Genomic DNA, 26,466 nt, shown 5'->3' with positions numbered 1-26,466 from the left:
TAATTCAAGGGAAATAACTATGATGTTAAAGGGGAAACACTCACAACAAAATGGCGATGAAACCTTTTGTTGCTGTTCATGCTGGAGCTGGCTATCATTCGTTTTCTAAAGAAACTGATTATACTAAAACTTGTAAGACTGCCTGCCAAATTGGAATTAAGTCATTGAAAAATAACATATCAGCACTGAATGCTGTAGTTTCAGTTCTAGCAGTTTTGGAAGATGCGACATGTACAAATGCCGGAATTGGCTCGAATTTAACACTAAATGGAACCGTAGAATGTGATGCCTCTGTAATGGACGGACATACAAGGGCTTATGGGGCTGTTGGCGCTGTATCTGGCATAAAAAATCCTGTATGTATAGCAAAAACATTAATTGATGCTCAGCTGAAAGGATTATCTCTCGGTAGAATCCCTCCGAGTATTCTAGTCGGACGAGGAGCCTATGACTGGGCTCTGAAGCAAGGTTTAAACCATGTGTCCGATAACATTCTGGTAACAGAATCATCACAAAAGACTTATGAAAACTACAAAAAAAAGCTTTTGGCACTTGATAACCGGCTTAATTGTAAAGCTAAAAGAAAATATCTTGAAAAGAAATCGGTTATAAATCATAGAAATGATTCGTCTTCCAACATCGAAGAAGTTGAAAACAATGATGATATTTCTCAGCACCAAGATACAGTCGGTGCCATATGTGTAGATAAACAAGGGAATATTGCTTGTGCTGTATCTAGTGGTGGACTATCTCTAAAGCAACCTGGTCGGCTAGGTTCCGCAGCTGTTTTTGGTGCTGGTTGCTGGGCGGCTAATAATACTGCTGATTCGGCTGGTATTGGGGTTGTAACATCTGGCACCGGTGAATATCTTATCAGGACCATTTTTGCAAAAGAATTTGCTGAGTGTATTCTATCTGAAGAGGATACAACATTAGCTGTTAACAAAGCTTTTGAGCGGAAGTTTTTCGAATCCCCTTTACTGAGCAATATTAAAGATAAGTATGCAGGTGCATTGCTCATAAAATTAGCAGAAGCTAATGAAATTGAACTTGTGTCGGCACATTGCACCTCAAGTATGTGCGTCGGCTATGCAATTGATGGAAAAGAACCAAAAGCATATATATCAAGACTCACAAACTCACAAAAACCTGGAAAGTCTTTAAGTATTCAAGGGAAACATTTCTTTTTATGAATTTCATTTACAAGGTAATTTAATCTTTACAGCAATGAATAACAAGAATCTTACACCAGACAGCTTCTGAAGTCATTGGGTCCAATTCATTTTGCTATATATTGGAATCTAGTTAATTTTATAAATTAAAAAGACTTATATTGAAATTAGCTAACCAATATCAAAAAGCACTAAATTGGATATTTTTTAATGTTCATTTGCTAAATAATCTTTTACAACGATTTTTTTATATTTTATTTTAATACATTTTGGATTTACATAGTCCAACACTAATCTTTCAAAGCCTCTTGTAATTATTTTAAATACTTTGGGTCGTTTATAAAAGTGCCAAGTTACAATTTCACTAGCTTAAAAATTGTTATTCACTTAGCAATTTAAACCTGCCCAACATTTAATTTTCCTTTTTTTTTTAACTTTATATTTAGATAAATAGTATAAAGCTTCCTTTTTACTTGATTTATTACAGTTACCTTAAAGTTCACACACATACTTCATTGTTTACTTTTTTTTTCTTGTGTGGTGATAATATTTTGTAGGTGGCTTTGATAATTTGATAAAATTATCAGTAAAATATGGCTGGCTTGACACTTCTCACACGAAAAGTCTTTAAACTCCGGCACAAACTGTTTTTAGACTTGGAGACCTGAATGAAATACAAATGAAAGAGGAGAGTGAATATGTGGCTAGAAATTTGATGAAACAGATGAGTCCACATCCTCAGTATTTGATGAAATGACATTGCAATAATGAATAATACTGCAAATCAGAATGGGCCAAGGCTACAGTTTGCTACCTCACAGCTGAAGATTTAGTGTGTCCCATTCATAAGTATTGTTCTGTGTTTAGTCCAAGACAATAAACTGTCCTTTAGTTACAAGCGGGTAGAACTGGTAAGTTGGAAACAATGACATGTGTACTAGTCCATCAAATTAACTATTCACTACATATGAAATAAAATTACTAAAAGAACTTTCCAGTAAAAAAGAAAGGCATAAAGATAACTGACACCTTAGATTTGTTTTGTGGGATTTTTTCGAGGGGAGGGTCATTTTTAAATGGAAACATTGCACCAAACCCTTGATATAATTTTTTCCCTCCAACTTTCAAGTAATACAATTGCAACTGTATTGACACAAGTGTGATTTGCTTCCCCTTAGATTTATCTTAATGAATAAGTATCTACATAGCTCAACCTGCTAGAAATAGCAATCATATCTCTCTCACAAAACCAAACTTTAGTGTCTTTAAAAAAGAAAGGATATATCAGATGATGTAATCCTTGATACATTATACCTGATTAAATGGTATGTTGATGAGGGATAGAATATCCTTAATCAAAAATTAACCAGATCAGGAGTGCTTTGAGTTAAACAACTACATTGCTGTATACATAATAGGATTTCCGAGTTTCTACAGTGAAAATTGTAAGGCTAATATAACTATCAGATGTTGGTACAAAGTATTCTAACGCTATTATATTTATGTCTATCTGAAGTTTGTTTCATCAGAAGTGAGCTTTGGTCAATGTCACTCCATTCATGACCACCCCATCATTTTAGGCATATGTCCATTGCTTTCCAAAAACAATAGGGTTTGATTAGCAGAATATTTGGCTGTTGTTTCTTGCAGGTCAAACAGGCATGGAAAGACTCCTTTGTTGGCTTGTTAATATAACCATGCAACTACACATCTTGCCTGAAAACAGTTTTTATCTTGACAGTATAAATGCCAGATTGGAACACTGTTTTATGCTTACAACAGATGCCAAAACCAAGGATTATAAAGTGGAAAGCAATAACAATGTACAAGTTACCAACAGAAACAAACCTATGTGTATTAATACAAAACCGTATGGAAGAAGCAAATTATATTAGTGACTCTTTCTGTAGTATTCAGTCTTGAAAACACTTGATTTGATGGTCAATTGACTCATTTATTCTGAAGTTAACTTGCACTCTTGAATATTATGAAATTTGTTTCTTTAAATGCCACAAATTGTACAAAGTGGCACAGCCATTCTTTTCTACTCTAAGCACAAGGCCTGAAATTTTTGAGGGGGGGGGGGGCAGTCAATTAGATTGACCCCAGTATGCAACTGGTACTTAATTTATCGACCCCAAAAGTATGAAAGGCAAAGTTGACCTTGGCGGAATTTGAACTCAGAATGTAAAGACAGACGAAATACCTCTAAGTATTTCGCCCAGTGTGCTAACATTTCTACCAGTTCGCCACCTATTTTCCTTCCTTTATTTGCAGATGACATAGAATGTGTTAGTGCTGTTATTTTATTTATTCAGTGGTAAGTATTGTCATGTAGTTAGGGACTAGCCAGCTTTTATACCAAAAATAAACTATTTTCTCTAACACAGGTACAGAGGCTGAAGTTTGATGAGAAGGGTTAGCTGATTAATTTGACCCTATTACTTGATTGATCAACCCTAGAAGGATGATAGACTAAGTTAACCTCAGCAGGATTTGAAACCAGAGCTTAGAGCCAGAAGTAATATTTCTAAAGAAGACACAGGGAGCAAAATTTTGAGGTTAAATAGATTACATCAACCTTTGTACATGACTGCTACTTATTTTATTGACCCAAAATTATGAAGGTCAAAGTCAATCTCAGTGGGATTTGAAATCAGAATGTAAAGGACCATAACTAAATATTGCAAAACATTTTGTCCAACACTTCAATGATTCTGCCATTCCAATGCAAAGATGAAATAATGGTTGTCATGATGTCCTGTTTGGTATTCTTCAAAGTATGGAATGAATATTATTTAATGAAACTGTTACAACATAATCGTAGCTGTTGAAGTATGATCTTGTGAAAATATAACCTCTGTGTTTTCATAAGCTGTCCAACATATTGTTAGTGCTAGTCTAGTATTTTCACTATTAACAGCTACTTTGGTTTAGTAAGGATACTTCTTTAACAAATTTACCACTAGCTTTACAAAGAGAACCCCATATTTCAATCCCTAAATCTTAGGACTGAATCCTCTGAAATGAAAATTACATGAGTGAATGATTTTTTTTTTTTTTTTTTTTTTTTTTTTTCCATGCTATGATCCCATGAGGATGTGACTGGGGCTATTCAAATTTAACAACTAAATATTAATAATTTCATGAGGGAACTCATCTGTGATCATTCAACAAGCTACAAATAGCCAAATTCCATTAGATCACACAACTTAACTCTACCATTCAGATTATTCTGTTTAATGTAATGCTTCTTTATTCACATTGCTGTGAATTAATCATACATTATCTGATGGCTTTGAGATTACCATGATGTGCTCTTTTATTCTTAGAATGACATTGTAGGGTAGATGTGAGAGGCTGAAAATGGCCAGTCTGTACACGAGACAGGTATAATATTTGGGCCAGATATGGCCAGTTTAAATATTAAAGGGTTAAAAATAAAACTGGAAGGACACATTTGACAAGCTAATTCAAGATATGTCTGCTCAATCAGAGCTGAGCTTGAGTTAAGCAACAGCTAAATAAAAATCTGACAATCCTGTCTTGCAAAAATATAAAACAATAAATTGATACCACAAAGCCTACTATATTTTGTTTGCTTTTTGAATGTAGAGCCTCATGAAAATATTTGTTGATTTGAATCAACAATTTAGGGTAGAGAATACCATATCAAGAAAATATATACATTCTCCAGCGTTTTTTCCTTCCTCCTGTCATGTGAACTTTTAGTGGTTTGATTCATCATGTAAAACATTCCTTCATCTAAATTATACATCAAATTGTATAAAAACTTCTGATGTTATACAATCTAATGTTAACCTCTCTCTTTCTCTCCATCCCCGTCTCTCTCTCTCTCTCTCTCTCTCTCTCTCTCTCTCTCTATATATATATATATATATATATATATATATATATATATATATATATATATATGTATCTTTCTGCAGTAGGCACAAAGCCTGAAATTTTATAAGAGGAATAATCGATTACATCGACCCTATTACTTGACTCGGATCTTTGGGGTTTGACGGGCAACATTTTTTTTGTAGTGTTTTTAGTACCGAAACACTTTCAAACTTCGAATATTTGTATATTTTGTGGTATAGAACAGATAAAAAATTTTGTATTCGAAGTTATTTTATGTAAAAAATTGTCGTATTTCAGTAATTTCAACCAATCACTGACGTCTATTGAGGTGAAAACAATTAATGTCGTAACGGTGTTATGGGATCTTTTCCCTTGTTAGTCCCGTTGTTTCTCAACAACTACCCGTGTTACTCTTATTTATGACATCGTTCGTGCGTTTGTACTGGTTTTAGCTTTAGGGTTAGGGTTCGGGTTTTAGAGTTAGGGTTAGTTTTAGGATTACGGTTAGGGTTATGATTATTTTTGCCATAACCTTAACTCTAACCCTATAACCCATAACCCTAACCCTAACACTAACCCCAACCCTAACCCTAAAACCCGAACCCTAACCCTAACCCTAAAACCTTACTAGGGAATAATGATATAATTAAACAGGGAATAACACACTTGACACCGAACAGCAGTAACTTTATTCAGCTGAATAGACGTCAGTGATTGGTTGAAATTACAGAAATACGACAACTTTTTAACTTGAAATAACTTGCGATGTACAATTTTTTGTTAAGAAGGTTAACAGAAGAAGTTGTTTTATATGACACATTCTACCAGTGTCCCAAGTTTGAAAGTGTTTCGTTAAGAAAACAAATGTTGCCCGTCAAACCCCAAAGATCCCTTGACTGTACTTTATTTTATCGACCCCGAAGGAATGAGAAGCAAAGTCGACCTCGGCGGAAGTTGAGCTGAGAAATATAAAGTTGCAGAACAAATGCTGATAAGCATTTTGTCCGACGTGCACGTGTTTCCGCTAGCTTGCTGCCTTTTCACAGATATTTTAAATGAAAGGGTTGTCTCGTAATAGAAGCATGAGTTAACTCCCTTTATAGTTGACGACGTCCTTGGTAACAGCGAAATACACTCGCAAAACAAACTTAGTTTTAAGGGGGAAATTTTAAGTGTATGTTTGGTTAAGGTAAAATATTTCAAGTACATACCCCATAGCGCGAACTACGAAATAATGATTCAAAAAAACGTGTATTTCGAACAATCTATTCAAAATATAGAAATCATCGTTAAAAAAATCCTGCATTGTAGTAACTGGTTTAGTAGTGACCGAGTAGACAATGAGTTTGTACACCTCCTTAAAGGTCTTCATCAACTTTGGCTGGACAACAATATACTTAAAAGTTCCACAGAATGGTCCAGTCAACAAGATTCTCAATATATGTCTTCAACAAGGCAAGGTAGGTGTTAAAAACTCATTTCACAGCAAGAACAAGATACATGTAGGCATGACTGTGCTGTAAGAAATTTGTTTCTCAACTTCATAGTCTCAGGTTCAATTCTACTGCATGGCACCTTGGGCAAGTGCATTCTACTATAGCCCCAGGCCGACCAAAACCTTGTGAGTGGATTTGGTAAACAAGAACTGAAAGCCCATTGTGTGTATGTGTTTGTTACTGTCGCCTTGACTTCATATGATAGTTGTAAACGAAAATCACCCTCATGCAAGTTGTGTCCTTTTCTAATCTTCTGTTGAAATGGGAAGTATTACCTTACTTGGAAATAGGTAAGGGTTTGCGACAGGAAGAGCGTCTGGCTGTAAAAAAAAATCTACAACAAATTCTGTCTGACCCATGCCGGCATGAAAAATTAGATAAATGATGATGCTGAATTAGTTACTAGATAAATTATTTACCATATTCTTTTGAATTTTATGTGTATTCTTGTTTTGGTTTAATGACAGGAAGTAGGGAGTGGTCCTTCTGGGCTGCTGAGACTGGCATGGTGAAGAGAGTTAAAATCTACGAGGTATAATTATAATTTAGTACCCCCACCACCACGGGTAAACCCTTTTAATACCAACCCTCTTTTACTGGTAGCAGTAGTAGTCAGAGCCGATGAAGCCAGCCAGGCGGCTGCTGCCGGCCATGCTCCGACGGCGTGGTCGGTACCGCAATGCGGTCCGTCCCCCAAAATTTCAAACCTTGTGCCTTACCGCCGCCTTCGCTAAGGTGGAGGTATTGTTTTCAGTCATATCTCAAGAACCGCTGGATGTTTGGCCTCATGACTGGCATGAACTGATTAGATTTTAGGATCGATCCGGTACCAGACAAGGATTCTGGATTATTTGTTATATTTACTTTACATGATTACGATCTTACATTGACTTCAAGTCTTTCTCAATTTTCTTCCTTTAGGCTGTTTCCAAAGTTTTATTTTCGTTTCTCTATTATTAATTTTACTTACGTCTCTGTCTTAGAAGAAACTGATGGATAAAGAAATCAAACTATATAAACAAACCGCAGCAAAACTGTTCAGAAATTAAATAACACTAACATGTTTTTATAATATATACATTATATATGCATATTAACACTTTACAGTATATTTACATATATATATATATATACATAGATCTAAAACAACAGGAATACCAAAGGAAAGCCGAAATTTAAGAGAAGAGAAAACAAAAAGGTCTCATGCTATTCATTTAAAAATTCCTGAGTAGAACTTATTATTACCTCCACCTTTGAAACTATTTTGAACGGTGAATTTGTTAACTTTGGTTTGTATTAGATTAGGATAAACTATTTATTACTGTTACTAAATTTTCTACAGCCACCTTCACATTCCATGACTACCATTGGAATCGATCAGGTACCAGACAAGGATTCTGGATTATTTTTCCGTTTTTTTTACTTAATTTTTGTGAGCAGTCAGGTTCATTTTAGTATTCTCGTTTATAAGAACAGTCAAGTGTATTTCAGATATTCTCATTTTAAAAATCATCCCCAGTTAATCGCTGAGAGGACACTGGTGTTGCCTTGGCAGAAGTTTGCACTCTCAGAGTGCTCTTGGAAGTAAAGTTGACCATGGCAGAATTTGAATGTAAAGACAGACAAAATGCTGCTAGGCATTTCTTCTGCTGTACTAACAATTCTGCCAACATATTACCTTAATAATAACAATAATAATAATCCTTTCTGCTATAGACACAAAGCTTGAAATTTGGTGGAGGGGACTGTAATTGACTTCCTTCTCACTTAAAAAATTCCTAGTTTTGTACCGAGGCAGCAAGCTGGCAGAATTGGTAGCACGCTGGGCGAAATGGTTCGCTGCATTTCTTTCATCATTACATTCTGAGTTCAAATTCCGTAGTGGTCAACTTTACCTTTCATCCTTTCCAGGTCAATAAAATAAGTACTAGCTGTGTACTGAAGTCGATGTAATCAACTGTCCCCTCACCCAAATGTCAGGCTTTGTACCTATAACAGAAAGGATTATTATTATTATTATTATTATTATTATTATTATTATTATTAAGGTAATATGTTGGCAGAATTGTTAGCACACCCAAAGAAATGCCCAGCAGCATTTTGTCTGTCTTTACATTCAAATTCTACCATGGTCAACTTTACTTCCATCCGTTAAAGGTCAATGAAATAAATACCAGTTGTACACTGGGTCGAGGTAGTAACTAGCCATCCCCACCCCCAAAAATTTTAGGCCTTGTGCCCATAGTGGGAGGTATTATTATTATCTCAAGGCAGTGAACTGGTACAGTCATTAGCATGTTGAACAAAATGCTTGACAGCATTTCTTCCAGATCTTTACATTCTTGGTTCAAAACCTGCTGAAGTCGACTTTGCCATTCATCATTTTGGGGTCAATAAAATAAGTATCAGTTTAGCACTGTAATTCACTTACGTCTCACTTGAAAAATTCCTGGCTTTGTACCAAAATAGAAAGAATTTGAGACAAGTTGACAGAACTGTTAGCACACAGGGCAAAATGCTTAGTGGTATTTTGTTTCTCCTTAGCTTTGTCTTTTATTCTTTCATGGTTAATACAATAAGTACCAGTTGAGCATTGAGGTTGATGTAATCAACTAGCCACCTCCCCCAAAATTTCCAGCTTTGTGTCTAAAGGAGAAAGAATTATTATTATTTGATGGTTTCAATTCTTAATGTTCTGAGTTCAAATCTAGTCAAAGTCAACTTAACTTTCATCCTTTTAGAAATAGTCAAGTACTCAGGTTGATTTAACCAACTGATTTCTCCACCACCACCACTAAATATCTGGTTTTGTGTTAATCTCAGAAAGGATTATCATTGTTGTTGTTAAGGTGGTGAATTGACAGTCATTAGCCAGACAAAATGCTTTCTCATATTTAGTTGCAACCTTTTCTCATCCAAATTCATATTTAGATCTAACCTTACCTTCTGGGGTTAATAAAGCAGAATAACACATAAATTACAGGAGTCAGTTTAACCCTTTAGCATTCACATTTCTCTGTCAAATGTAATAAATAATATCTATTTACATTGATTTGAATTAATCATGCATTACTGTGTAGCTTTGAGATTTCAATGGTGTTATTCTTTTACTTCTTTCAATCATTAGACTGCCTTAAAGGGTTTTAGTCAAACAATTTGACCCCAAGACTTATTTTTTAAAGTCTAGTACTTATTGTATTGGATTCTTTTGCCAAACCACTAAGTTACGGGTACATAAACACACCAACATCAGTTGTCAAGTGATGATGGTGGAACAAACACACACGCACACAAAAGCTTCTTTCAGTCTCCGTCTACCAAATTCACTCGCAGGGTTTTGGTCGGCCTGAGGTTATAGTAGAAAACACTTACCCAGAAGCAAGCTTCTTACCATACAGCCACGCCTGCACCATGAATGTTCATTTTTAGAATAATATTGTAGGGTAAGTATGAGAGGCTGGATCTGGCCACTTTGAAGATAAAACAGGTAGATTATTTTGGCCAGATATGGCCAGTTTAAATGCTAAAAGGTTAATTAACAGTATGTTCCCCACAAATGTATGACCTTGTTCCCATGTTTATAATATGTAATTAGTGCCATCATGTTACTGAACATCAGGTATTGATTAGCTAGTGCTACATTCCTAGCAATAAAATTTATTAATTCCCTCCATTTATCAACTGTTTGAGTCAGTGGAGAGTCTAATAGAAATAACAGAGAATTCAATGAGTGCTAGCAACTATTTCAGTCCACCATCATCATCATCATTTAAAGTCCACCCTTTCCATGCTTGCAATGGTCATATGGAGTTTATTTGTGGTAGATTTTCAACAGCCAGATGCTCTTCCTGTGACCAACCCTCACTTGTTTCCAAGCAAAATAATATTTACCTATGGCCAGACATACTCAAAGAATATTGGAAATGAATAACTCTACTTGTATGTCAGTGACAATCATCTTACAACTATCACAGTTGTGGCTGATGCCAGTGTCACGCAACTGGCACCTGTGCTGGTGGCATGTAAAAAGTACCCATTATGCTCTTGGAGTGGTTGACATTAAGAAGGGCATCCAGCCATAGAAACCATGCCAAATCAGATTGGAACCTGCTTACCAGTTTCAGTCAAACTATTTAACCCATGCCAACATAGAAAGCAGGCACTAAATGATGGTGATAATGATGATGCAATGTCAAGACATGAAGACACAAATGCACACACACACATGCATGCGTGTGCACACACATACACACACACACACACAGCAAACTACTTTCAGTTTCTATCTGCCAAATCCACGCACAAAGCTTTGGTTGACCCAGGGCTATAGTAGAAGACACCCAAGGTGCCATGCAGTGGGCTTGAACTCAGAATCATGTTGTTAGGTAGTAAACCTCTCATCACACTGCCATGCCTGTGCCTATCATAACTGTTGATAATAATGAAGCCAACGAGGAAGCCACAATATGGTCCTTCAACCTATTAGAAATAGTAGCCAAATCACACTGTGTTGAATAAAGAAAGGTACATTGGATAGTGTTGTCCTTGATAGACAAATACTACAGGACAGTCACAACTGGAATGTCTTTGGATCATCAGTCTGTTCAGTTAGGGCAGATCTCCTGTAGTATTTGTCTATCAAGGACAACACTATCCAATGTACCTTTCTTTATTCAACACAGTGTGATTTGGCTACTATTTCTAATAGGTTGAAGGACCATATTGTGGCTTCCTCGTTGGCTTCATTATTATCAACAGTTATGATAGGCACAGGCATGGCAGTGTGATGAGAGGTTTACTACCTAACAACATGATTCTGAGTTCAAGCCCACTGCATGGCACCTTGGGTGTCTTCTACTATAGCCCTGGGTCAACAATAACAATCATTGGTTTTTTTTTGTTTTGTTTTGTTTTTTAAATGGTTAGGTTTTTTTTTTTTTTTCTCTAATCATTTTGTTGCTATATTTCTGTTGAAATACACGACTAATGTTTCAGTCAATTTTGAAAATAAGGAACAATTTGGTAAAATAACTTTGTCATTGTTAAGTTGGTGTTTCGAACATAAATTAACATGAAGTTTCAATGGAAGTCTTTAATGTTGATCCCTTTAAAGCAGATAGTTTGCACCATTGAATCATAAAGGCAGTCTCTGGTAGATTGTTAACAAAAGGATTAAATCATTCTATTTGCGTGATCTGTTGCTCTTATTTTGTCAGAGTTCTCCCAATGCAAGTCTGCATTCATCTGTTTGATTTTTGACACATGCTGTATCTTTCATAAAACCAATCTAGGATAGATTATTGCCAAAGTTAAGATTTTGTTTTGTTTTGTTTTGGGTTATTTTATGCTTTGGACATGTCCAGATGTTAGTGAAATGGGTATTTATGTCTACTGATTTTTTTTTTTTTTTTGCTTTTTATTTTAGTTCTTATGCAACTTTTAAATGCAACAAGAATCTTTCTGGATGACTATATGAATAAGTTTGATATACTCAAATACAAGGAGTTGCAGCCAAACCAAAAAGGTAGCATAGAAGAATGGGCACTTGTATCTTTGGACAATATTAGGAAGGTGAGAGAATATCTCTTTGTTAACTTATGTTATTTACCTGCTGTATTTAATTATATAGTAAGTAAGTTGTCGACCTGGCAGAATCATTGGCATGCTGGGCAAAATGCTTAGCAGCATTTTGTCCGTTTGACCATTCTGAGTTCAAAGCCAAGATCAACTTTGCCTTTCATCTTTTCAGGGTGGATAAAATAAGTACCAATCGAGAACTAGGGTTGATGTAATTAACTTATCCCCTTACTTGAAACTGCTGGTCTTTTGCCAAAATTTGAAACCAATTATATGGTAAGTATTTCCAAGGACCTGATTAATTGTAGTAGTGGAAAGACTTGCTTGGTACCTTGAACCTGAGAACTATATACCATTTTGCCATCAGCAAGAAGACCTATCAACAAAGGTGTTCCATCTTTGACTATTCTTATTTCTAGCTATAGAAAAGAGCACATTTACTATGTTCTTCTTTTTTTTATAACAGTCATATGTAATTTCAGAGAGATTTTACAGTTATTTCTTACTATATTTGTAAAAGATTCTATGATAATGACAGGCTTAGGTTAAGAATAATTTCTTCAAAAATGCTATATATACACAGAGAAACCATCTTCCTATAATAACATCTAGTTACATTCATTCTTTCTAAGGCGGAGAGTTGGCAGAATTGTTAGCATACTGGGCAAAATTCTTAGTAGCATTTCATCTGTCTGTACATTCATCATCATCGTCATTTAACGTCCGCTTTCCATGCTGGCATGGGTGGGACGATTTGACTGGGGCTGGCAAGCCAGAAGGCTGTACCAGGCTCCAATCTAATCTAGTAAAGTTTCTACAGCTGGATGCCCTTCCTAATGCCAACCACTCCAAGAGAGTAGTGGGTGCTTTTTACGTGCCACCAGCGTTTTGTTCATCTTTATGTTCCGAGTTGAAATTCTGTTGAGGTCAACTTGGCCTTTCATCCTTTCAGAGTTGATAAAATAAGTACCAGTTGAACAATGGGGTCAATTTAATCAACTTATTCCTCCCCTAAAGTTGCTGGTTTTGGACCAAAATTTGAAAACTATCAATATATTTTTTTTTCCTCAACTCTCTTAGAATTCAAAATTTGCATCATTTCCTTTTCTTATTTTCTTTTTACTGTCCACTTCATTTTCACTTGTTTTAACTCACCATCTTTTTTTCTTTCTATTTTATCTCTTGAGATTTTGCTGCAGATATCATATTGTGCTCTTAAATTGCATGTACAGTTTTGCTTGCCTTAGTCTGCTTATATATAAATAGATTGTTTTATTTACTCTTGTTGTTGTTCAGTCCCAAGATTGAGCAGGCTTATGATTAAAAATATTCCGGCCATGACTATCTTGTCTGTTTAAGTTATGTAGGACTACATTATTTAATATATCTATCCATTATTTAAGAAATTAGTATGAAAGTTGCAGTAGATTCGGTTGCTATTTCTTGTAGTTGACATGACTATACAGAGGCTCGCTCATTGGCTCATATAAAAATAGGTATTTCATTGTAAGGTAAATACCACCATGACCGATATCCAAACTACAGTGGAGAAGGCTAGCCACTGGATTTGGTTAAAAAGAGACGATGAGCGATGGCTAGAGAAATATTGAGCTTTGTTTTTAATAACCAGTTGATCTAGCAAGCGGGGCCTCATATCAGTGAGGTGTGCATTGATGCCGTTGAGAGGTAGACCCCGAAACAGCGCACATTCTCTCCTGATGACCCCATACACTTGCTGGCTTCCGGTATGCGGAGTTCTCGACTGGTAGCACTTGCATGTGCAAGTTGTTTGCAAGACATACTAGCATATAAGATGACATGTTAATCTTAAAGAATACTATCCAAAATAGTTGGGATTATTTCCAGTCTTGATATAAAATAGAAAGTTGTTAGCGTGGCTGATGGTTGACTATAGGCTGACTTTTACCTTGATAACAACAGACATACCTTATAACTCTAATCCTTTTAAACACCAACATATACAGTAATTGATAAATAATTCTTGCATGCTTCAATGATTAGCAAAAAGCAGTTGCTCCAATAACACTGTGGAACAAAATTTTTTTTTGTTTTTTGTCATTGATCAATAAATGTTATTTCCTATTTGCTTTTATCTAGAAATCAAAGGAAATGACTACAATTCCCTTCAAACTTTGCTTTTGCAACCTGGACATCGATGTTTTGAAACTCAACTATTTTCCATTACATTTCAGACAGATTCATTGCTAAGTTACTGAAGCAAAAATATCGTTATAGCAAATATTCTGCTCAGTACCACAATTTTGCTTGTCAGTTGCTTGACCTTAACCACTTGAATATGTCACTTAGTGGCTAACAATATGTGCATCTCTGATCATGAGCAGGAATAGTGGTGGAGCATCATAGCCATGTATTGAGAGGGATTCTTTGGAGTTTGAATAAATATCATAATAAGAGCAAAGTTTGAAGGAAATATTAGCCATTTTTCATACTTTTTAGGGGTAAACAAATAGGAAATAACACTTGCTACCCAAGGTCAAAAATCATGTTCATATGAAATAACAATATTTTAGAATATTTATTTCCATAATCTATAAGGGTATTTCAATTATTAGGCCTTTGGATAATGTTTTAATTGCAGAAGTTAGAACCCCACGTTACTACTTCTAATGACCGGATCCAACTTTTTAGCGATAACACAGGTGTTACAGATCGATACACAGGATATCGCAACAATTTGACAAAACAATCAAAGCCACCATTCATTTATGAGCCTGATTGGATGAGAGGCAGACAGCAACCATTAAAGAAAATAGATACCATTTTACTTGGTAAGTTCACAATATTTCATTTGTTTAAGTTCTACTTTGTTTTTAATTTATCTTCTTTAAACTTTCTTTATATATATATATATATATTACACATTCATAAAGATATTTTTCTTGCTTATGCGTTGATCATCACAGCACATTTAAATAAAACCAGTGTCTCTAATGTTTCTTTTTCATTCCTTATACAAGTTCAAAATACCAAGGCTCATCTACTCATAGGATTAGGTCATCATTCTCTTCAACTTTTATTCAATGACAGAAGCTGCTTACTAGATCATATTTCAAAGTAATTTTAGAAGAAAATTCTTCATATTGTTATAAGTAATATTGTAATAATATTATAGTATATACATATATAAACGACAATCTGTTTAGTTTTTGTTTGTGTCAAGTTGCTGTCTACACCCGTTAACAAATCTTCATGAAACTTTGCATGCATGTTAAACCAACATCCAGTTTGTTACTAGGCTCATTGCAGTTTAATAAAAATCTATAATTGGACGGCTAGGGCCCCTAGAAGGGGTCCAGATATAACCCATCTTTTAACGGCCAAGGGGAAATACCCATTCATTTTTCTTCATTTTTCTTTTTTGCCCACTGGTCATTTCATCCTCCATTTATTAGAAAGCAATATCATTAGAGTGACTGGTTGCCAGTCGTTACATTGTATAAATACATGTGCATTCTACATTAATGGACTTTCTTACAAGAAGTTGTCAGACAAGGTCAGTGATTTTACTATCAATCTAACCCCTGTCCTAAGTCAATATATAGATTTAATGACATTTCATAAACCTACCTTAGATTTTTCATTTAAAAGAAATTTGAGTAAAATCTGACCATGGGTTATGGAGATATCAATGCCACAACTTATTTGCAAATTTTACCATTAACGTACTATTTCCAAGGCAACCGTGCAAAAATGTTTCAAAATATTACATTTTATTTGGTATAAATCAAGTCAAGTATGTTTATTTCTTAGTATTTGAACTGTTAGGGTTATTTTCGCACTTTACCCAGAACCACCCTTATTTCAGTTAGTGACTTATTCACGAATATGCCATGAGTGATGATGCCTTTCATGTCACTTCAGCCAATTGACAGGTGCTGCATGAAGAACTGTTCTGCTTTTAGACAAATGCACTATCATCACAAAGGTCACACCCTGTTTACAAGTAGGAACACCTTCCTAATTTATATTGATAGATGTGTTAATGTTTCGTAATAATGTACTCTATGTAACAACCAACCACACAAAAAGACAGAAATTGCCATTTATCTATCAATAGTATTGCAATCTGCACTGTCCTCATAAAGTTCCCATGCTGTTTACATGTAGGAACACCTTAATTTATATTGATAGCTGTGTTGATGTTTTCTTAAGATATACCCTTTACTATTTTTTAACGGCCAAGGGGAAATAACTCATTTAAAATCCTTTATTTTTCTTTTCCACCCTCTGGCCATCTACACTGTCACACACTGTGTACTTGATGGAACACTTTCTTAATTTATATTGATAGTTGTGTTGATGTTTTGTAAAGATGTGCTCCACAACAAAGACAAGTTTTAGTATGCCAAGCCTCACTTACATCACACCCTACTGTTCTAAAAATTAATGTTGGATAATGTTGTCCTAGCTACACTGTATTTAAATAAGATACAGAATGATGACAACCAGGTCTTAGATTATAGTTTTACTTCATCTATACACTATCAACAACCATAGACGCATTTTTTCTCATCTGTAGTACTGGAACTGTAACCTCTGAGTGAAGAGGTAGCAGCTCAATCTGGAGAACCTCCCTAATCTCAAAGCCCTTCACTCTGTTGAGTAATGTTACTCCAGAGTTCCTTTAGAGAAACCTCATTACATTTGGTCAGAACCACCCCTTACATTTTTTCAAAAGGAACATTTATACACAGATATACACACATACATACAAACAAACATGCATCATTATTGTTGGCATTCTTTTTGTTTTGTTCTGTTTTTTTTTTTTTTGTGGGGGGGTTGTCTGAAAACCAAATTGAAATTACGATGTTGGCCTTTTTACCAACCTCTCCTCTTCTTTTCTACTCTAGGCACATAATTTCCTGTTGCCTTCCTCAGTTAGTTTTTATACGACATGTTCCTATCAGCTAGATACAAACAAGTCCACCACACTAGCCTGGGTGCTTGGAACATAAAGGCCAGGAATAAATAGTACACTCTTACAATTCTGTCAGCCCAATGATGTAGCTAGAACGTGTGCCACCTGAGGTAGCCCTTGAGTTTTCCATGCTCCAAATTGTAATCTATACAGGCTTATACAGCATACCCAAAAGTTCTATTCCATACAAGTATCACCTGGGGTGCACTGGCCCATTACCCCCTCTAGCTATACTGCTGTGCCAGTCCAAAGCAAACTGATACTTTATTTTATCGACGTCCAGAAGGATGAAGTTGACGTCAGCAGGAATTGATCTCAGAAAATAGAGAGCCAGAACAAACACTGCACTGTTTTGTCTGACACTAACAATTCTGCCTATGGCAATTTTAAAGATTACTTCTTACAAAACATTGTTGTTCACTCTTCAGTAACTGACAGCACCTTTCAGTTCACTATTCCTATCAACTCTGATGTCAACAAACAAACAGGAGAGTCACTGAACTTGCTAGAAATAGCAAGTCTCTCTCTCAAATCATATCCAATTTTCTTCAAAAAGAAAAGGATACATTGGTTAATGTAATCCTAGATGCACTATATTCGAAAAAAAAAAGATTGGATGATCACAGATGGAATGTCTTTGATCATAGATCTGCTCATTTGAGTTCGTTCCTCTAAGTTCAGTTCATTTTATATATGCAGATTGTACTGGCCAAAACTTTTTCTAACTCATTAGCAGGCTTAGACAAAAATTTGAACAGAAACAAAACAAAGGAACAAACGGAAAATTCACACACAAGACAGGACGTTACTAATTCCTTATCAGTTATTGTCCAAAAGATCCTTACAATTTCACACCTTTCCTGATAAGATCTCATACACTGAAACATATCCACAGTGTTCTCTTGCCTACTACCAAAGACCAGACTTTCCTCTAAACAGGAGAGATAAGTTCTTAATTTCTTCAAATTATCTCCCCTTCCCCTTGAAAGTTGCAAACAATTGCTGCTTGATTTTTGATTTATTTCTCTGACAAATTTATGAGAATATCGATTAAGAACTGTTTATATACAGCATTCAGTACATCACCTCTTAACTGCATTATCAATATTTCAGCCTAGTTAGTTGCAAATAAGTACTACTTTCAAGAAGTATAGTTCACAGCTATAGACAACATTGACAACATATAACTGACAAAGGTTTAGTTATCTTCTAGTACTTAGCTCAGATCATATAATCAATAATGTTTATATCCCTCTCACACTAGCGTAGCCAGAGTGTCTGCTGCCTGGAGTGGCCCTTCTGTTTGCCGCCCCCGGACCCCACAAAATGCACATATTGCCTACAGCAGATCCAAAAGTGCTTCCCCTATAACCCCACACCCCTAGCTACACTAGTGCTCTCTCAGAGTAGAAGCTATGGTTGTTGAGTCAACTCTCATCAAGCAGACCTATCATCAATTGTATTCCAATAATGACCATCCTGTGTTTTTTCAAACTTAGTATATCTAGAACTGCATTATTCAATGTGTCCCTTTTTTAAGATGGTAAAGTCTGCAAAATTTAACTGCTATTTCTAGCAGGTCAAGCGATTCTATAAAGTACCTCTTATTGTTTAACAAGGGAAATAAAAGAGTCAACCCCTAACTGAAAGATCATTAAATGCACTACATTTTGTATATTTGAGCAGTACTCTTATACATGCTTCACTTCAACTAAGTTTTGGATCATCATCATCATCATCATCGTTTAACGTCCGCTTTCCATGCTAGCATGGGTTGGACGATTTGACTGAGGACTGGTGAAACCGGATGGCAACACCAGGCTCCAGTCTGATTTGGCAGAGTTTCTACAGCTGGATGCCCTGTGGTTATTAAATCATCTGGGTATATTATCTTATATCTAGTCCTACATCCATAGAGGGAGGAGACAGGATTATCTTTCAGCGACTAAATACACCCACTTCTCAGAGACAGATGATGTACACAATAATCTGTAGTGAAAAAAGATTTGCTCTACCAAGATTCAGTCAACAATCCTAATACTAATAATACATACTTACCTAATTTATACTCCAGATACCGAAGATACATGGCTCAGTGGTTACAGCATCAGGCTCACAATAACGAGGTAGTGAGTTCGATTCCTAGTCTGAGTTGTGTGTTGTGTTCTTGAGCAAGATACTTTATTTCATGTTACTCCAGTTCACTCATCTGTAGAAATGAGTTGTGACATCGCAGGTGCCAAGCTGTATCAGCCTTTGCCTTTCCCTTAGACAATATCAGTAAGGGTGGAGAGGAGAAACTGGTATGCATGGGCAACTGCTGGCCTTCTACAAACAACCTTGCCCAGACTTGTGCCTCGGAGGGGAACTTTCTAGGTGCAAGCCCATGGTCATTCATGACCAAAAGGCATCTTTATCCTTTTACTCTATAACTGACTCCACACATAAACCTATTTATCATCATCATCATCATCATCATCACTTACCATCTATGTTCAACGCTGATATGGGTTGGATGATTTGGCAGGATCCAATGGGTCCAAGGACTGCCTCATGCTCCATTTATCTACTTTAGCATGGTTTCTGTGGCTGAATGCCCTTCTTAACAACAACCACTTTACATAGTAAATTGAGTGCTTTTTTTGTACCACCAGCACTTCTAAGGTCGCCATGCAGTTCACAAGACTACAAACACCAAGTGTGTGGCGGGGGGGTCCATTTATTCATTGAAGCCAAAGAGATTACTAGGTATTCAGACCAACCCTTTTGTTACCATATTTCTGTTGAAATGTGCTGCCTTTGTTTCAATTACTTTAAAAATTAATGAAGAATTTAGTAAAATAACTTTGTCATTATTAAGCTGCTGATTTTTGATGGAATATTTAAATTACATCACTTTGAAACAGGAAGTTTATATCATAGAACAAAGTGCAATTCAAGTAGATTGGTAACAAAAGGGTTAAATTAATATATTTAAGTGAAATTTCTTTCAGTTATGTTTTATGAATTCTTTTATTTCAGAACATCATGCAAAAGGATTAAGGAAACATATTTTACCAATTCCATTAATAGAATCCTATTATGAGTCTCTAGGAGACGTTCCACAATCTTATAGTGGTGACCTTTTAGCTACAGGTAAGAAATGAAACAGCAACTGTGATGTTTCTTTTGAACTTATTTTAATTAAGTTAGAACTCATTTAGAAATTGTTATATTTTTGGATACCCTTTTATTCTTTTATTTGTTTCAGTTATTTGACTGCAGCCATGCTGGAGCACTGCCTCTAGTCGAACAAATTAATCCCAGAACTTATTCTTTGTAAGCTTAGTACTTATTCTATCAGTCTCTTTTGCCAAACCGCTAAGTTACGGGGACGCAAACGCACCAGTATCAGTTGTTAAGCGATGATGGCAGGCACATACATATATATATATATATATATATATGACAGGCTTCTTTCAGTTTCTGTCTACAAAATCTACTCACAGGGTTTTGTTCGGCCTGAGTTTATAGCAGAAGACACTTGCCCAAGGTGTCACGCAATGGGACTGAACCCAGAAGCATGTGGTTAGTATTCAAGCTACTTACCACATACCCACTTCTGGTCATTTTTTTTTTTTTTTGTCAAATAAACACATGCACTATACATGCATTCTTCACTTCAGCTTTATTATTGTTCTTATTTTAGTGTCCTTTGTCTGAAATTTTTCATCACACATCCTATGACCTCTTCAGCAACTCTCCATCCCATGTGTTTCTTCCTGTTCTGTTTAGTCCATTCTATCTTTCATTTAGAAATCTTTTAGCTTTTTTGTCATTTTTATCAAAAGTAAGATTGCCACTTTAAAATTTAACTTACAATGCTCTCAATCATAATATGTTTCATTTCTTCTTCTAGCAAATATCATTTGATCAGAACCATGCTGCTCAAAAGAACATTTATCGCACACATACACGCACACACACGTCTGCTGACATTGATTGGATGAGACATAATTAGGCAGTATTCTATGTCCAGATCCTGATCTTTCCTTTCATCAACCCTTCCTTGTTTTCCCAAATAAAGTACTTTTACATAACATGACCTCACACATCAAAACTACTCAAAAGGCTTTGGGACTGAACTCAAAACCATGTGGTTGGGATGCCAACTTCTTCATAAACAATCACGCCTGCACCTGTTGTGCGTGCGTGTAAACCGTTGTATTGAGTTGCCTCCCTTTACACCACACCTTAGTAGTCGTTTAATATTCAGAGATTGGTAAAATATGTAGCTGATTAAAATAAATACTAAATTCAATATGATCAACTAAAACCATTAAAATTGGTCCACCAGCATGTCAATAGTCTAGAGATTGAAACCAGTAAAAGAATAAAAAAATACTCAAAGGGTTAAATAGTAATTTCAACTAAACTAATCAGTTTGGAGTTATTACATAATAATCTCAGTTTTTCAGATTATTAGAAACAAACCCTTTGTGTGTTGGTAATCTTTTAGCTATACAGAACCATCTCGACCATTTGGATGAACAGTATTTCATCATAACGTAAAATATGTTAATTAACCAGTTCTTAAGTTAGAATCCTGAGTAAAAGGCCTGCTGATCTTTTTTCTAAACTCTGTTAACTCAGCTTAATTCTGACTTAAAACAAGAACCAACGAGGCCCTTGTATCCTGGAAACCCAGCTTTCGATTGTAATTTATGTTGGTTATACTATATAGATGGTGGAGGCACAATGGCCCAGTGGTTAGGGCAGCGGACTCGCAGTCGTAGGATCGCGGTTTCGATTCCCAGATCGGGCGTTGTGAGTGTTTATTGAGCGAAAACACCTAAAGCTCCACGAGGCTCCGGCAGAGGGTGGTGGCGAACCCTGCTGTACTCTTTCACCACAACTTTCTCTCACTCTTACTTCCTGTTTCTGTTGTGCCTGTAATTCAAAGGGTCAGCCTTGTCACACTGTGTCACGCTGAATTCCCCCCCCCCCCCCCCCCCGAGAACTACGTTAAGGGTACACGTGTCTGTGGAGTGCTCAGCCACCTGCACGTTAATTTCACGAGCAGGCTGTTCCGTTGATTGGATCAACTGGAAAACCCTCATCATCGTAACCAACGGAGTGCCAACTATATAGATGAACAATTATTATTTAACATGTGTGCCATTAGCAGAGTCCATTCTGTTGCAAACATTCAGACCAGCTCATTAGTCTGACAGCAACTTCCATCTTTTGTTCTACCAATATTAGAAACACTACAAAAATGTTGTGGTTCTTGCAAGTTTTCCTCTGCTGACTAAGCCACTAAAAGCCATTTATGGCAGTTTAAACCACAAGTGAAAAGAAAAGTGAAAAATTAAATAAAAAGAAAAATTATGATGCTGTCTGATAATTAAGTAATTTGAAAATTCTTATATTATCCATAGGTTTGGTAAGTTCAAAGTACAAACATTTGAAATGTACTTTAACCCTTTCGTTACTAACCCGGCTGAAAGCGGCTCTGGCTCTGAGTACAAATGTCTTGTTTTCATAAGTTTTAAATTAAAATCTTCCACCAAACCTTAGTCACAATTTATGTTCCTAACACTAGCTGAATGATAACTAAGTTATTTCACTAAATTCTTTGTTATATTTGAAGTAACTGAGAGAAACACAGAGCATCTCAAAATAAATACAGTAACAAAAGGGTTAACGTACCTTTGTCTCAATAGTGATCTTATCAGTGTTTTTTGTTTTTAACTTCACAGCACCTGGTGCCATTAAACAAATAAATCCCATTGAAAGAATGAATGATGCTGTTGAGAAACCAACAGGTGTACTAGGAACAAAACTTAGAACTGGAGCAGCTCTGCTTCCGCAATTGACCACAAGAGGCAAGTAAAAGAATATATAACATGCTAATAAATGTTTCCATCAATTTCTATGAATAATTGTATTTGTGATTGTTAGTAATTGTACAAACAATGCATCCAAGTAGATGAGTTTCTAATAACATCTAAATTGAGGTGGTATAACATAATTGATGTTTTCAAAAAAAATGCTAAGTGTTAAAAAGGAAGTTTGTCAGTTTTCATATTCTTTTTGATAATAAATTAGAAATTGTATTCAGTTTTAAAAACAAACAAGGAAGGCTTCACTGTTGAACCAATTCATTTCACTGGCACTCAATTTCATTTTTTATGAATTTAGGGTCATGTAATAATATTTGAAGGATATTACATACTTAAATACACAACATGTGAATGAATAAAAAAAAGTATATTTCCTATGAATAAATGTAGTACGTTCCCCCAGTTGTACAGCTAATAGTCATTGAGTTCATGACAAGTCAATAAGTTTGACACCCGGTTTTAATTCCTGATTGTTATTCTTTCATTCCTCTTGCATCTTAATGATTCTTAAGAGGAAAGTGTGAACATCACAACTCTCATTTCAAACTCTTCGGGGTTTAACAAGGCAGAATTGATGCATAATGTCAAATTAGAATAGATATTCTTTTTCTTCTCATTGGTTTGGTCTGGTGAAAGGAACTGTGCTTACGGTCTTAGCTAACCCTCTGAGACCAGTGATATCAGTGAGATCAATACAGTTAATGTCTCTTTTATGAACAAGACAGACATTAACCTATTTCTCTTGACAGCTGCAGGAAAAACGTAGGCCATGAGAGAATTCCTGCAAGAGGGAGTTCCTGAGCTGGAAAGGATAATGTTCTAGGGAGTAAGGACCAGGCTAAGACGTTGGTGCAGAGCTTGAAGAATATTGATGACAAGAGAAGAGACAAGTTGGAAATATTTGTATGGAGGTGGTATGGGATCATCCAGCTTCAAGGTAGATGATATCACTATAGTAGTAGTGATAAGAAAGGGATCGAGAAGACAGTAGCTCTGTAGTACAAAAGTTGGAGTGTGGTGTTGGCAAATAACTTCATACTAATCACTTGGATGATTGTAAGAACTCTTGGCTTTTGACTAAATATCTTCACCCACATTATCTTTCCACAAAAGAAAAAGTGAAAAGCAAGCGATCTTTTTAGTAAGTTGTTCCTTGAAACTAGACAATACGTTACATTCATCTGATTTGTCTGGTGCGTCTTCCTCTCAACCTGTTTTTTGGGTTTTTTTCAACTTGTCCTATTTTTGTTTATCTGGAAATCTTAACCACTACAAAACTTAACCAGACTACTGAGCCAATGATGAAACATCTCTATATGGTTTTGCAGTATTTTAGAAATATAAGTAAAATCTCCCTCATATCACATCCTACCATCTTAAAAAGGAAGGGGACATTGAAAAATAGCCTCTGATCACAAATCTGCTCATTCAATGCCAGTTGAATGTAAACAAAAACAAAACCAGTGAAAACTATCAGCCAGCAAGTATATTTTACTTGTTAAATTTCAACTTTATATCAACTCAAGAACAAAAGGCTAAGTCAACCACTGAAATTCAAACAAGGAACACATAATAATGACTCTCAGTATGACTGACGTTTTACCTTCCATTTTCTATTTGGCCAGGGTTGGTCACATCCTTTGTACAGTATATTACCAGTAGTCACAAACTGTTATCTCATCTGTGAAGCTCAGCATCTAGATATCTGACCACTTTACATCTCTTGCATTTGACAGCAATTGATTCTACTCACCATTCATTATCAGTTTACACATCTCCATACCATACGGTTGTCCCTCCTACTGATGCCTAACCATCTTTGCGGCTTAATCATGTCCCGCTTTTTGTGCAAACCTTATACACCCAATGGAACATGGTCATCTTATTTCTCTTCAGTCTCTGCAGATTTCTCACATTCAATTTCCATATCTCAATTCCATGCAGCATCACACTCTTCACATGTTTCAGATGTTCTGCTTCTCACAGAAAATGCTAAAAAAAAAAGTACCAGTTCCTTGAATTTCTTCCACATACCCCTTACTGGATATAAGATATTTTGGTACTGCCATCTTGGTGCTGCTCATTTAGCATCACTGATTCAATGCTGACTTATTTGACATCAAACATTTTAATATTTCTCTTGTTCTCTCTCTCTCCCTCTCTTCTTTCTCTTTGTCTGTCTATCGCTCTTTCCTCCATTCCCCTTCTCTCTATCTGTTTATACATATGAATATATTTCTCTTTATGTGTATGAGAAAAGGGAAAGGTGTTTATGTCAGTTGTATTCAGTTAATAAATTGTAATGACATCCCTCTCTCTCTCTATGTATGTATGCATGCATGCATGCATATATGTATGTGTGTATTTCTGTACACACATGTGCATATATTTGTTCACTTCCAGTGCTAAAAGCTATTTTCACCAAAGCAGGCTCAAAATCCAATCACTTGTGCCAAATCGTCTCTTTCCATTCCTTACTCTTGCTATTATTATGCTGGAGTGGCCACTTGACTTATGTCTAGGAAACCAGCAGTTATTTAATAAGGAGTTTAATTATGGTTGACTTATTAAACCATCTGAGTAATATAAACAACACTAACAATGATAATGAGGATACTAGATGTAAATGTAATAAATGTTTGTATTGTTTTATTTTGGAACAGGTTATCTTACCATCGACAGTCTTTATCCTCAAGAAACAGTTGAGCTCCATGATCCTTTACCTATTTTTTGCAATGATACAAGTGAATCAGCCTACAGCAAAATTTTGAGAAAGACTGATGAGCCATTAAGAGCATACGAAATGGAGACAAAAAGTCTAAGTAAAGAGGAAGCCTTAAAAGCTGCCCAGTTGGCTGCTGGCTTAGAACCTATTCTAAGTTACAAAAGTGAATATAAAGACAACTTTGTTAAACCTGCCATTAATCGATTCTAGAATTTATAAATTTGATTATGTAATCCAGTTATTGAGACTGTTTGTTGTTTTATAAATGATGCTTTTCAAGATTCACTTCAATGAAACTCTTTGGAATGACAAAAAACATCAGAGAACTTTGCAGGTTGAAGCTTTTTTATTGTTTCATCCTTATTTATTTATTTGTATTATGTACATTGAATCAACTGAAAATATATTACAGGTATTTACCATATTATTAATAAATATATATTATTTACATATACCGATATAGTGTTCATCTTATGTGTTTAGAGTTCACAATTAAGTAATAAAGCCAATTATGTTATTTACTTTATTTACAATTACAAATATTTCAGGTGTTTGAATGGTTAAAGTTGATTACATTTTAATATAATGTAACTTACATCATCATCATCATCATCATCATCATTTAATGTCTATTTTCCATGCTGTCATAGGTTGGACATTTTAATAGGAGCTGGCAAATCAGAGGATTGCATCAAGTTCTGATGTCTGATCTGACATGGTTTCTGCAACTAGATATCCTTCCTAATGCCAACCATTTTATAGAGTGTACTGGGTGCTT

General features: G+C 35.6%; 2 protein-coding genes across 3 annotated transcripts; both read left to right on the top strand.

Annotated features, from left to right (window-relative positions):
- LOC149136050 (threonine aspartase 1-like) lies at positions 1 to 12,097 on the top strand. Of its 2 annotated transcripts, none has more exons than XM_089350778.1 (2): positions 1 to 1,207; positions 3,563 to 4,756. In XM_089350778.1, the coding sequence occupies exon 1, from the start codon at positions 51 to 53 to the stop codon at positions 1,191 to 1,193; it is 1,143 nt and encodes a 380-aa protein (XP_089206904.1). In that variant the 5' UTR covers positions 1 to 50; the 3' UTR covers positions 1,194 to 1,207; positions 3,563 to 4,756. The 2 variants fall into 2 exon arrangements, with proteins under 2 accessions (XP_089206904.1, XP_089206903.1); XM_089350777.1 differs by lacking the exon at positions 3,563 to 4,756 and adding an exon at positions 11,964 to 12,097 and having other exon boundaries at positions 2 to 1,207.
- On the top strand, positions 5,425 to 26,146 carry LOC106879062 (uncharacterized). The gene is made up of 6 exons (XM_014928489.3): positions 5,425 to 6,502; positions 11,964 to 12,109; positions 14,736 to 14,925; positions 20,100 to 20,213; positions 22,820 to 22,945; positions 25,627 to 26,146. The coding sequence occupies exons 1-6, from the start codon at positions 6,277 to 6,279 to the stop codon at positions 25,896 to 25,898; spliced, it is 1,074 nt and encodes a 357-aa protein (XP_014783975.1). The 5' UTR covers positions 5,425 to 6,276; the 3' UTR covers positions 25,899 to 26,146.
- The last annotated feature ends 320 nt before the right edge of the window (positions 26,147 to 26,466 follow it).

The sequence above is a fragment of the Octopus bimaculoides genome, chromosome 4 (genome assembly GCF_046866305.1).
Source record: "Octopus bimaculoides isolate indiv1 chromosome 4, ASM4686630v1, whole genome shotgun sequence".
NCBI classification, from domain to species: domain Eukaryota; kingdom Metazoa; phylum Mollusca; class Cephalopoda; order Octopoda; family Octopodidae; genus Octopus; species Octopus bimaculoides.
The sequence above is the reverse complement of the archived record's forward strand: the minus strand, read 5'-3'. Positions and strand labels throughout refer to the sequence as shown.